Here is a 14548-nt window from a genome sequence, read left to right as displayed (position 1 = left end):
AGCCTTGAGCTGAAGGAGCTATGACTAGTGTGCAGAGTACCCCATCTCTGAATTCCACGCTTCCTCTCCTCTGTGTCTTCAGCTCTGGGTCTTTAGCCTAGTGGTCCTAAGAGGGCCAGCCATGGTTATTCCCAGTTGAGCAAGAAGTAAGTAAATATGAGCTCATCCTTCTTTCATATGTTAAATAAATAAATAATAACATAAATCCACAATTTGTAAAGCGCAGCAGATCACCCATGAGGGTCTGAAGGTGCTAAATTGTAGGCATGGGGAAATTAAGTGATTTGCCCAGAATCACAGGATGTTGACATCGAGACTCGAACCCACGAGACTCGAACCCGATTCCCACTGGCTCCGTAGTAAGCAGCGCAGGCCATTATGCCGTATCCTCTCCTGGATGTTCCCAAGAGTCTAGTATTATTGTTTATCAAGGTTACAGGGCAGTTATTTCTTAGAGGCTGTTGATGCCGGCAAGTTGAACCAGTGTCTCTACTGTCTTATCCATCTCACGGTTTCTGATCGAATCTGATCGAACATGAGGACAACTGTCAGCGCTCTCCTTTGGGGATGTTATATAAACCCTAATCTTGACAGTTCTCTAGATTTAGACTTCTCCATAACATTTTCCGCTGCCACTAGCCATCTTACTAACATTGTTCTTCAACTGCGCTCAGATCTCCTTCCTAAGAGCAGAGAGACTTCTTGATTCCACTACCTGCCGTATCTGTCTTTTCTGTACCTCCAAGGGCTCCTCACTCCGTGCAGCCTCCTTAACCAACTTTAATAACTCAACCTCCATGTACCGAGGCTCCTGTATCTCCAGTTAAGCTTCTTAGCGAACCTAGAAGATCTTGAACTCCAAGGAGATGCTCTAGGAATCTTCATCATGGGGGACATCACCATTCAAGGTCCTCAAGGTATTGCTCTACTTCTCACCGGTGTTTAAGATCAGATTGTTCAAGATCAAGGTCTTCATCGGCTTCTTCTCTATCTAAAGTGAGAAAATATTATGCAACTCTGTCCGAGTGGCCTCCACTGAGGGTTTTCACAATAGATGAGGTAACAACCTTCAAGAAAGTCATGGTAAGGGGTACTAGAAAACTCAATATACCAATCCCAACTACTCAGATGAAGGCTTCAGTTAACTTCAAAACCCTTCATCATCATTCGACTGCGAGTCCTTCGCTTCCTTTGGTCTGGGTTTGTTCCTAACAGCGGTCATGGGGAAGCCCATGACCGAGCACTTGCTGAATAAATTTAAGCTTCTAGAAAAAGGTCCATGGTCTTGTGAGCAGATCCGCCTTTAGATTCGAGTGAGGAAATACTATCTCAACTCTTCATCCTCGATGGAGCCTCCTGAAAAGGCGAGCAAGAAAATGAATGGAGTTTGGAGAAGGTTCTGTGGCACGTCTGCAACTGCCATGAAGACGATGGTTGCCCTGTTTAGGCTTCATGACAGATCCGTGAAGGAGACCATCACACTCTTAAGATCAACTCCCTCGTGAGGACAGACAGGTCTTTTAGGAGGTGTTGCACTCGGACACCATCAGAGACTGACTTTGTCCTTCAGCATGGCTACGCCTTAACAGCTTGGAACCAGAGCAACAACAGAATCCCAAACCTTCCATTCTCTGCACCGAGTCTCTGTAGAGCCCTTTTGGGCAAAGAGATGCAGAGCACGAAGGAGCAGTCGGAGACATTCAAAGCTGTGGTGTTTGAGAAGAGGAAAACGTACAAACCAATACAGACCCTATGATCGGTGGTACCTGCGATAGAGGGGTTAAGCCCCTCACTATTCCTATCTGTCTTTAAAGTCTGCACAAAAAGGAGAGGCGGCCATCAAGCCCCAGCCACCTCGGGAAAACCTGCCAAGTGGTGGCTCCCCACTGATGGAAACGCGTCAGCAAACATCTGGAAGAGTGGAAGGAAACAACGGAAGAAAGATGGGTGCTGAATATTGTGTAAAATGGTTAATCGCTGAGGTTTCATTATTCTCCTCCCTCAGAAAATATCTCAATACCAGCAATAGTTACTGCAACTGGAGCAGAAACCTGATCAAACAGGCACTGGAGATGGCGCGTCACTCCTGAAAACATAAGCAGATTTACTCCTGTTACATTTTGGTTTAAAAGCATAACATCACATGTGTATTTGTAAAGCACACACATTCACCCAAGGGTATCTTGGGGTGAATAACAGATGTTTATTGTTACCCAACTCAATGGTACTCATTTTATTGACCTCGGAAGGATGAAAAGCTGAGTGGGCCCACCGGGACCAAAGCAAGAATATTGATGCATTCTTGACTATTGATCAACGAACAGACGGGTTTTCCACGTTGGCCTTGCATCAAACGTACCCACCACTGCCCCTTTGGACTGGATGAGCGCCATAGAGCAAGCATTGGGGTGCATCTTTTGACATCACCATCATACACAAACATCACACATGTCTAAGATTTCTCATGGGCTATGTTCACTACCTTAGGAAAATTTGCCTTTTCTGCATCACTCGTCGCCCCAGATTTTTCTGGAGACTGTTTTTGCTGGTTTTAGAACTCTGTGCAGTTGGTTCACCCCATGCTGACCAGAAGTCAAGTTCCGTTGCTTCCCTGTTAAACATGGCTACATTTGACTTATTCCTGATTGGTACATTTACCTTTCCTCAGTTCAGTTCTGTGACACAGAACTGAACTGAGGAATCTGATGCCCATTGGTTTTGTAAGGGATTCCCTTTAAGAATACATCTGAGGTTCATTCCCTGTCAACCCCATGCTTTAGGTTGTCAAGAGGTCCGTTCACAGAAAGTAATAACATTTATCCAGAATACATTTTATTTGGAACTATCTCCTGATGCACAAGGGCCCAATAAATGTTAAAGACAAGAGGATTCATAAGGCCAGGACCAACAAACCCTCTGCAGCAGTGGAAGGCTGGAGAACGGAACTGCTTCCAAGGTGCCCATGTCCAAAGATTCAACCCCACCCATCATTGAGTTTGCATTAGTTGGGCCTTCTTTTACAGTCATTCTTGTGGGGCCCAGCTGTGTGCAAGCAGACTCTTTTTTACCATACTTGTAGTCTAAATATGTTGGCTTTGGAATGTCACTCACCATAGAAAGTACTTGTTAGATGGGGGCAAGAGCCTGAGTTGCACACGATGAGCTCGGTCTGTGTTGTCTCCCACAAAAGCATAAACGTAGTTGGGCACTGAACCACCTAGAAGGTGATTGTGTATCGAGGACACTTGTGCAGTGAGGGATCGAAGCAGAGCTATTGTGTGGTCGGGGATTGCCTGGTGTGTGAAGAGTCAAATGTTGTGGGTGAACAGTGGGCTCTAAATATTGTCACTTGTCTCCATTCCAACAGGTATTTATCACTGCTACATGGAGTACGCCACACTTAACCAGCAAGGGGCATCCATGCCGACTTTCCAGTTTACGACTGACGTCTCTGCATACCTTAAAGTCAAAGAGACCTGGCTGGCATTCTGTGAGTCTGAAAAATCCCAGTGACTCTTTGTAAGAGCTGTATTGTTGTCAAAGGACCTTGTTTGTGCTATAAATTCCATAGGTAGCGTTATACTGCCCAGGTGGAGCATAGGGAATGCATTGCTCTTGTGTGAGCTGCAGGGCGTGTCCTCCAGAAGTTTCATGATCTGGCGTGAGGTGCAGGAATGTAGGTCATGTGACAAACATATGAGTGTCGTGCTCAGGTGTACGATGGAGAAATGCCTTTATCTGGTTTGAGTTGCGGGAACGCCATGATCTGGTGTGAGATGCAGGAACTTACAATCTGGTTTAGGGTTGCCCTGCTGTGAGGTAGAGGGATTTAACATCAGGTGAGAGTGTGTGAGCTGCAGGAATGTGCCATCAGGTGTGAGTTGGACAAGTGCCATGATCTGGTGTGAGATGCAGTTATGCCCCAATTGTATCCCTTTGAAATGGCAGGAAAGTGGTGTGAAGGTTTGTGATACAACCCTTTGTACTGTGGGGGGGCTGATGTGAGGTCTGGAAGTATTGTTCAGTTTAGGATCAGAATAGGCAGATGTAAAGGTGTTCCAACTCTTACTATTTCAGATGAGAAACCCCACAATTAAACACAATACTGAGTTTTCTAGTTATTGTGCCTTTTCCAGTAGGTTCAGATGGGTGTGAAACTGGTAAGGACCATCCAGTATCAATGGTGATGGGCAGATGACCACTCTTAGTTATTGTACGGACACCATGTCTTAGCTGAGCAATGGATGGTCAAGGGCATTATAGTGGGCATAGGGCAGATGCAAGCTCCCTGATGGCCACAGCTACCATGAATGAGAATTGGCCAACTGAGAGTGTTTGATGTCTGTAGTTATCGTACTGGAACCAGGGCATCTGGAAGTCGCCTGATGGCAGCAGTTGTTCTATTTGGGGAACAGGCCAGATGTGAGTCGTCTCATGGCTACAGTGCTCCTGCTGCAGTAGGCCACATTAACATTTCCGATGCCTTTTGGTTTGGTGCTAGTAAACAATTTGAAGTATGCTCTCTGAAGTCATGGGTTCTGACCAGTGAAAAGGACCAGCGAAGTATCACTGATGACTGTTGGTTTCACGCTGAAGTCAAATATCCGACCACCGTATTTTTGGGAATGGGGATAGGATGGGTGAGAGGTTAGCTCTGTAGTCATCATAAGATGTGAAAAGGAATTAGCCAGATGTTGGTGACACAAATGCCATAGTTTTTGGAATGGGAATGGCCCAGATACAAGTTCTGTGACTGGGATGTGACACAGAACTGAACTGAGGAATCTGATGTCCATTGGTTTTGTAAGGGATTCCCTTTAAGAGTACATCTGAGGTTCATTCCCTGTCGACCACGTGCCTTAGGTTGTCAAGAAGTCAGTTCACAGAAAGTTATAACATTTTAAGGGAGAATAGGGCAGATGCTGGAGCCCCGAATGCCATGTGTCTTGGAATGGCGATGTGCCGGGGAAGAGTCCTGTGGTGGCCATAACATCTACAAGGGAAACAGGGGTGAGTTCTCTATGAACCATCATAGGATTTAGTGGACGAACACCCCAGAGCCATGTCTCTCTCACCATATTTGAGTCTCTTCATGTCTGTTTCTTGCCAACAGTGATTATTTTGGCTGTGATTGAAGTCATCCTCCTCCTGCTGCTGCTCTTCCTCCGCAAGAGGATCCTCATCGCCATCGCCTTAATCAAGGAAGCCAGCAAGTAAGTGCGGCCGCACAGCTCGCTTCTTTCCTTCTCTCTAGGTGTGTTGTGTCCCATGCCTGGTGCTGAAGCCTGCCACGGGGGCCGATGCACCATCATGGGTGCCTTTCTCTTTGTCCATTGGGTCGTAACACCCTAAACCCGATAAAGGCTGCATGGTCGATCTTTATGGTTCGATGTCAAAGGTTTGTGCGGGAAATATCGACCTTCCAAACAGTTGCCTAAGTATTGAAAAGGTGTAGAGGAAAGGATAGATTTACTGTTCTAACTCCACCTAATCATACCGCACTCTCAGGATATATCTGGGGCATATTATCAAGAAACGGCGTTAAAATTATCGTAGAACTATTATCGAGGACCAAAATATCGACAAGATGAGTATATAATGGTATGCATAAGTCTACTGGACTCACCTACATTTATATTCACCTTGACAACAGATGGGGCAGATTATCAAGCAGGGCGTTAAAATTATCACCGCTAAAGCGGCGCTAATGGGCTTGATAATATGCCCTCGAGAATTCCCATAGAAGCCCAAGTTCTGTTTTGGCACATCGCTACTTCCCACATAGTATTGTGGTAGTAAACAGTCTTGTATTGTTGCTTTGCCTTACGCTTCAGGCTTTTCTTATCTATGACCTGGGTAATAGCTGAAATCCATGGCTCTCTAATGAAGAACTTGAGCACTCCCTCCTGAGGCTGGGTGATCACTCTTCCAGGAGTGAAGGCCTTCTTTCACCCTGCTCTGTCCACTGCTCTGCCCCAGGGATCACTGGAGGTGGAAGAGGCTTGGAATTTAAGTTCTGGTGATTGTAAATATCCGGCTACAAGTCCTGCTTTCAGCCCTGTCCTAGCCTTGAACACCCCCACCCCCCCACCCCAAGTGCCGTGTGGCCTCCTGCTGTTGTAAACAAGAGTTCACATTATCTGTAAAGCAATGGGAAGGGTACACACTCATCAGGTCCATTGAGTGTGGTCACCCAACACAAGCCGTGAGCGTGCAGTCTTGCAGCTTGGTACCTTAAACCAGTGTGTGCACTGTATTAGGTCTCAAGTTTGGCAAATACTTGCTTTTTCATTTCTTCTGGCTGTTATGGAGGGTCTCTGTTTTAATGCAAAGTGTTTCTAAGTTGGGTGTGAATAACTAAGTAATCCATCTTCCAGGTCTGTGCAGCAGAAGCATCAATCTTACCTCTAATGCTGCTTCTCTTTCTTGTTTTAATGTCACAGCTCTTTGTTAGCTTGGCATCCCTTCTTATTGCTTTACTCATCTTTGTCTCTGTTCAGTTGGGCTTCACGTTGCACTGTTGGATTGTCCCAAGCCTGGACCAGTCACTGATTTCCTCTCTCTGTGTTCTTGTTCACATGCCGTGCGGTGACTTCTGGTCAGCCCGCGTCCCTACTTCCTCTGCATCTACTGATAGCGGAAGGTTTAGGTTGTTTCCAGTTCATCGCTGCTCCTCATAGCCAACAGCAGTACTAATGTATGAATCTGCATGCTGCTTTTTGTCTCTTAGGGCATGGCATCAGGTCTACGAGACACGCCTTCATGGTGGCTGTGTGCTTTTTAGTTACCCTCATGAGTATAGTGGTGATTTTGTTCCATACTCCAGTATGACCTGGCGTGACCACTGCGTGTGCCCAAACACTGCTGGTAGGCATATAGCCGAAGGCAGTGAGTACATCTCCGAGGTAAGATGCGTCCTATGCAGCATATTAAAATAAGGGAGCCCAAATCTGGCATTCCAGGATACTTTTGAGGTATAATTTATTATCCGTGCCCAATCCTAAACATCTGCTGCTTTATCGAGGTCTCTCGACCATTGTCTTCTCATTTCATTCAGCTCGCTTTTATATAGGTTCACTAGTGTTGTGCACATCTGCGTCACTGCTCATTCATATGAGTAAAAAATTAGAGTTTTACATCAAATCTATCAGAATGTTCTATATTTCCATAAACCTGTAGTGCAGTTGGACTGGTAAATCAGCAAAGTGACATAGGACCCTTGGCAGGTTCACCATCATGGATGGGGCTGCTCTGCCCATAGCCGTGGTAGGGTCTTCTCCCGAATACAAGCTGTCCTCCCGTCCCTTGTTGCCCTCCATGATCTCCCACTCCTTCTGTTATATCTGCACCCCCAGGTATCGAAACCTGTTGGGCTCCCATATTAATGGGTGATTGAATATGGAGGTGATCTCAATGTCCGACTTGGGGTTTATTGGAAATATACTCTTCTTCGGCCAATTTGCTTTGAAGTCTAAAAACTCCTCCATATTCTTCTAGGTCATCAATAGATGGAATGAATCCTGTCTGCACATTAATGCTACTAATCTCCTGCATGACTACCAGCCTGGCTTTAGATCACGTTTCCGCACGGAGGCAGCTAACTTACACATTGTAGAAGATACCTTCCTGACCACCGCTGAAGATGACCCCCGCCTCTGATATTGGTGGACCTCTCAGCTGCCTTTGAAACAATCGCCCATCCCACCATCATACGCCCTGGAGTCTCAAATGGATCCACTGGCAATATACTTCCTGGTTCTCCTCCTCCCTTTCCAACCAACACCAGTTTGTTCACATGGGCCCCTCCAGATCCCAAAAGATCCCCGACACCTCAGCGGCGGCTTCTCCGCGAAGGTGGAGGAGCGTCGACCCACAGTAAAAATTAAATGTTAATAACATTGTGTTATTATCATTTTATTTTTCTGTACTTGCTCTGTAGGGGTGGAGAAGGGCTGAGCGACCCACAGAGCAAAGGGAGGAGTGGTGGGAATTTTCAAAGTACGCATGATGGTTTGGCTGGCTGTCTTGGACCGACCAAACAGTCATGCACACTTGGCATGTTCTCCACCAGGCTGTATTGTACAGCCTGGGTGGAGAACATGCACAGTCCCTGTCTGAGTGCCAAACCACCTCACTCAGACCAATCACGGTGCTGATTTCATGCTGGTGACAGCAGCATCGTGATTGGCTAGGGGAGTCTCGGAGCCTGTGTGCTTCCTGCGTCGGACGGACGAGAGGTGGCTGCCGGCAGGTAAGTGGGTTTTTCTTTTTTATTATTATTATTTTTTTTTTTACCCCCTGTCCCCACCCCACCACTACTGCCCCATAGCAGCCGCTACTGCATTACCTGCAGAGACACCCAGGGTTCTGTACTGTCCCATCATCTTGAGCCTCTACATGGAAACACTTTTGCTCCACTCACAGATATCTGTATCATGAGTCACCAATATGCTGATGATGCACAACTCTACTTGAAAGTCTCCTCTTCACCATATAGCCAACACCTCAAACACTGCCTGCACATCATCCAGACCTGGATGTCCAGCACCTACCTAAAGTTCAACCCAAACATGACAGCATTCCTTTTATTTGCCAAGAACAACAAACAAGAAGCAGTACAAATGTGGCTCAATTACAGTAACCTTGACGACTTTGAACTCTAACTTTGACTTAACTCCAGGCCATTTCAATTTACCCTGGACACCAACCACAGTCCTCAAGGAACAGATTGGCAAATAAACAGAGATGGCCTGGCACCAGCTCTCTTCTAAAGGAAGTCAAACTATATCTCACAGAAAGCGACATGAGAACTGCTGTTAAAGCCTTGTACTCTGGTGATGGTATTGCCCTTCTCCATGTCCTCCAAAACGCCACACTTACAGCCCTTAATGTCATTCTACACACAGTAGCACATCTCATCCAGGGCCAGAGGAAATATGGTCATATCACCCCCATCCTGACGGAACTCCATTGACTTGCGTTGCCGGCCCGCACCATCTTCAGAACCAGCTGCATTTACAAAGCCATCACAACCAGCATCACTGCCCATCTTGCAGACAAGGCCACCATCTCTGCCGAAGCCAACCTTCTGCATTATGATTCCCTCACAAAAATGACACAATGAGTCAGTCAGGTCGGTGTTTCAAGTCCTAGTTCCTTGCAACGTTTCAAGTCAGTTAATGGGGATAACTGGGGCCTGGTAGTTTAGGCTTTCTGGGAGTTTGGGGGAGCTGAGACACAATGTTGTAAAGGTAGGACCACGTGCTGGATTAGTATTCCAGAAGGGTGACCCCGCCCCCCTCCCATTGAAGACCAGGCTTTTCAATTAGACAACCTACCACTGTCAGGGCTTGACGCACACACATGCTCAGCGCCAGGACAACCTTACAGGTGATAGTGCATTTTACAAATACACATAACATAACATTGTTTCGCCATTTGTTCCACTGCATTTAAGTGCCGACTGCAAGAACACACCCACAAGGCCATTCCCTGGAGATGCCAAACATCTGGGGCCCATATCTCAAAACTGGTGATCATGGTAGAGAAGTTCATTAGTTGACGCACCAACGGTACCTGGGAAGAACCACTGGAGAGAGAGATTGAGACTACCACTGATGGGGGTTGAACAAGAACCACCCAAAGTACAAGTTTTCTAAAATCTCAAATGTTCTTCTAGTCAACAGAAAGTGACTGGTCTTACTCCGCCCTCTTCTTCCCTTGCAGGCAGCTAGGTAGAGGTCTTTTGAGACGCATGGCACAAGATACGTTTCACTAGATACTAGGTGACAGTGCTATCACTGCAGTAGACTATGTGAGGACATCACCAGAGTTGGGCACTAGAGATCACCAGGCTGCAAAAAGTGCTGTTTCTATGTGAAGTATAACAGACAGTGGTTCTGAGTCAATCGATCAAACCGGATCTGTAGAGTGCGGCTAAGCACCACGAGTGGGAAAGCAAATAATATTCACATATTAGTCATTGTTTAGAACAAGGAATTGATCAAAAAATTGCACCATAATATCAGCCGTAATTTTTTTTTATAAATCATCAAAAGAAGTAGTTATAAAACAAGTGCTCAGTGCTCAAGTGATCATGTAGTGGGTGAAAGTGACAGAAGTATCTTGGTGTGTTTAATCAAGTAAGGCAATGATATAGAAAGAATTTCTGTTGTTATGTTCCATCAGAAAGAGGGAAAAGTCCTTTGTTTTATTACAGCAAACTTAATGATTTATAAGTTCAGTCCAATTGCCAAAAAGGTGTTTAAGGTGTTTCGACCCATCGTGAATTATAGGATCAGCATCAGGACAAGACCAATGCAGAGCAATGCTGTTTTTATGCACTTGTAAGACGTGTGTTTTTCCGCTTGTCTGTGGCGAATTTAAGTGTTTAGATTTTTCGTTCACATCAATGGGATGTGACGTTGGAAATGTAGAGATAATTGACATCTATTCACTTACTTCTTCTTTTCTTCCTTCTTTGTAAGCTATTGTCTGATCTATACTAAGAAGGTGACTCTAACCCGAATCATGATTGTAATTTCTCTCTGAAATCTTATTTTTGATATATCAATACATTTATTTTTTATTTTTTTATGGGACATAAGGTTCAGAATGGACAGTGAAGAGCAGTTGGAAAGTGCTCACCATAACAGCAAACAGATCAAGCTGTTTTAGGTTGAATATAAGTCTCGTCTTGGAGGTCATGTGAGCGTGGACACATGAATGATGGATGAGGGGGAAAAGTGAGTGATGTTTAAAGAAATAAACTATGTTTTAAGACCAAAACAGGGCCATTTTGTGGTCAAATGATTAGTTGCCAATTCTGGGGCATTTTTATGTCTGGCGTTAGAGTATGCCTTTTTATTTTGGTAAAATGATACACACAAAGTACTTAGAGAGGCTTTCATACAGCCCTCTTCCCTCATTGGTGTGTTACTGTCATTCACACTTTTCTTCTGCCCACTGCAGCATGCAGCATGCGGCAAGGAGTCCGCTCACTGCAGCCATTGACTCACATCACATTGAGTGCCTGCATTCTGCTCTTTCACAAGGACATCTGCACAAAAAGTATCAACCTTCAGTGCTGGGGGGTTCTGAGGCAAAATGTCACTTTTCAGATCCAAAAATATTTTAGCTTTTAGCATTTTATTTTTATTTATATTGGCTAGTTTATTGTTGCAGTTCCTGCAACAATGCAATTTTACAAAAAACAATACAAAACAAGCATTCACAAAGCAAAGGCTGTCAGCCAGTGCCACCTCTATCGCCTTTGCCAATGCTTGTTTAACATATCCTGGGGGCGTACAATAGATGTGGTGCTGCTGAACTTATAGTCATGTTAAAAATGTGTTTGATTTCCTGTGGACGGTGTCATCAGGTCAGGATGCCCTCACACATCCATGCTTCACTTGAATGATCATATCTGCCGCTGATAGCGGGTGTTGTTCAACAGTTGTCTGATGCCCTCTGCGGGTCACATATGTCCTGATGCTCCCAGATCCATCTCACATATGTCCTGATGCTCCCAAATGCCCTCTGCGGCTCACATATGTCCTGATGGGTCTCAGATGCCATCTGCCGCTCACATATGTCCTGATCCTCCCAGATGCCATCTGCGGCTCACATATGTCCTAATTCTCCCAGATGCCCTCTGCGGCTCACATATGTCCTGATCCTCCCAGATGCCCTCTGCGGCACGCATATGTCCTGATGCTCCTAGATGCCCTCTGCGGGTCACATATGTCCTAATTCTCCCAGATGCCCCCTGCGGCTCACATATGTCCTAATTCTCCCAGATGCCCTCCTCGGCTCACATATGTCCTGATGGTCTCAGATGCCCTCTGCGGCACACATATGTCCTGATGCTCCCAGATGCCCTCTGCGGCACACATGTCCTGATGCTCCCAGATGCCCTCTTCGGCTCACATATGTCCTGATGCTCCTAGATGCCCTCTGCCGCTCACATATGTCCTGATGCTCCTAGATGCCCCCTGCGGCACACATATGTCCTGATGCTCCCAGGTGCCCTCTGCGGCTCACATATGTCCTGATGGTCTCAGATGCCCTCTGCGGCCCACATATGTCCTGATGCTCCCAGGTGCATCTGCGGCTCACATATGTCCTGATGGTCGCAGATGCCCCCTGTGGCTCACATATGTCCTGATGGTCCCAGATGCCCCCTGCGGCACACATGTCCTGATGCTCCCAGATGCCCTCTGCGGCTCACATATGTCCTGATGGTCGCAGATGCCCCCTGTGGCTCACATATGTCCTGATGGTCGCAGATGCCCTCTGCGGCTCACATATGTCCTGATGCTCCCAGATGCATCTGCCGCTCACATATGTCCTGATGGTCGCAGATGCCATCTGCGGCTCACATATGTCCTGATGCTCCCAGGTGCATCTGCGGCTCACATATGTCCTGATGCTCCCAGGTGCATCTGCGGCTCACATATGTCCTGATGCTCCCAGGTGCATCTGCCGCTCACATATCTCCTGATGCTCCCAGGTGCATCTGCGGCACACATATGTCCCGATGCTCACAGATGCCCTCTGCGGTTCCCATATGTCCTGATGCTCCCAGATGCCCTCTGCGGCTCACATATGTCCTGATGCTCCCAGATGCCCTCTGCGGTTCACATATGTCCTAATTCTCCCAGATGCCCTCTGTGGTTCACATATGTCCTGATGCTCCCAGATGCCCTCTGCGATTCACATATGTCCTGATGCTCCCAGGTACCCTCTGCGGTTCACATATGTCCTGATGTTCCCAGATGCCCCCTGTGGCTCACATATGTCCTGATGGTCCCAGATGCCCCCTGTGGCTCACATATGTCCTGATGCTCCCAGATGCATCTGCCGCTCACATATGTCCTGATGCTCCCAGATGCCCTCTGCGGCTCACATATGTCCTGATGCTCCCAGATGCCCTCTGCGGCTCACATATGTCCTGATCCTCCCAGATGCATCTGCGGCTCACATATGTCCTAATTCTCCCAGATGCATCTGCCGCTCACATATGTCCTAATTCTCCCAGATGCCCTCTGCGGCTCACATATGTCCTGATCCTCCCAGATGCCCTCTGCGGCACGCATATGTCCTGATGCTCCTAGATGCCCTCTGCGGGTCACATATGTCCTAATTCTCCCAGATGCCCCCTGCGGCTCACATATGTCCTAATTCTCCCAGATGCCCTCCTCGGCTCACATATGTCCTGATGGTCTCAGATGCCCTCTGCGGCACACATGTCCTGATGCTCCTAGATGCCCTCTGCGGCACACATGTCCTGATGCTCCCAGATGCCCTCTGCGGCTCACATATGTCCTGATGCTCCTAGATGCCCTCTGCGGCTCACATATGTCCTGATGCTCCCAAATGCCCTCCTCGGCTCACATATGTCCTGATGCTCCCAGATACCCTCTGCGGCACACATATGTCCTGATGCTCCCAGGTGCCCTCTGCGGCTCACATATGTCCTGATCCTCCCAGATGCCCTCTGCGGCTCACATATGTCCTGATGGTCTCAGATGCCCCCTGCGGCTCACATGTCCTGATGGTCCCAGATGCCCCCTGCGGCACACATGTCCTGATGCTCCCAGATGCCCTCTGCGGCTCACATATGTCCTGATGGTCGCAGATGCCCCCTGTGGCTCACATATGTCCTGATGGTCCCAGATGCCCCCTGCGGCACACATGTCCTGATGCTCCCAGATGCCCTCTGCGGCTCACATATGTCCTGATGGTCGCAGATGCCCCCTGTGGCTCACATATGTCCCGATGCTCCCAGATGCCCTCTGCGGTTCACATATGTCCTGATGCTCCCAGATGCCCTCTGCGGCACACACATGTCCTGATGCTCCCAGATGCCCTCTGTGGTTCACATATGTCCTGATGCTCCCAGATGCCCTCTGCGGCTTACATATGTCCTGATGCTCCCAGGTGCATCTGCGGCTCACATATGTCCTGATGCTCCCAGGTGCATCTGCGGCTCACATATGTCCTGATGCTCCCAGGTGCATCTGCCGCTCACATATCTCCTGATGCTCCCAGGTGCATCTGCGGCACACATATGTCCTGATGCTCCTAGATGCCCTCTGCGGCTCACATATGTCCTGATGCTCACAGATGCCCTCTGCGGTTCCCATATGTCCTGATGCTCCCAGATGCCCTCTGCGGCTCACATATGTCCTGATGCTCCCAGATGCCCTCTGCGGTTCACATATGTCCTAATTCTCCCAGATGCCCTCTGTGGTTCACATATGTCCTGATGCTCCCAGATGCCCCCTGCGGCTCACATATGTCCTGATGCTCCCAGGTACCCTCTGCGGTTCACATATGTCCTGATGCTCCCAGATGCCCCCTGTGGCTCACATATGTCCTGATGGTCCCAGATGCCCCCTGTGGCTCACATATGTCCTGATGCTCCCAGATGCATCTGCGGCACACATGTCCTGATGCTCCCAGATGCATCTGCCGCTCACATATGTCCTGATGCTCCCAGATGCATCTGCCGCTCACATATCTCCTGATGCTCCCAGGTGCATCT

The 14548-nt window shown here is 47.7% G+C and overlaps 1 protein-coding gene across 4 annotated transcripts in view; it reads left to right on the top strand.

Annotated features, from left to right (window-relative positions):
- SLC44A4 (solute carrier family 44 member 4) overlaps positions 1-14548 on the top strand; it is a 311986-nt gene that overhangs the window by 256224 nt on the left and 41214 nt on the right. For all 4 annotated transcript variants that reach the window (XM_085632339.1, XM_085632504.1, XM_085632421.1 and 1 more), the window contains exons 11-12: positions 3368-3490; positions 5114-5213. In XM_085632339.1, the coding sequence (XP_085488465.1) occupies positions 3368-3490; positions 5114-5213 (223 nt within the window). The remainder of the gene's footprint in view (positions 1-3367; positions 3491-5113; positions 5214-14548) is intronic.

Source organism: Triturus cristatus, chromosome 1_1, assembly GCF_964204655.1.
Source record: "Triturus cristatus chromosome 1_1, aTriCri1.1, whole genome shotgun sequence".
Taxonomy (NCBI): domain Eukaryota; kingdom Metazoa; phylum Chordata; class Amphibia; order Caudata; family Salamandridae; genus Triturus; species Triturus cristatus.
Note: the sequence above shows the minus strand (reverse complement) of the source record. Positions and strands in the feature narration are given on the sequence as shown.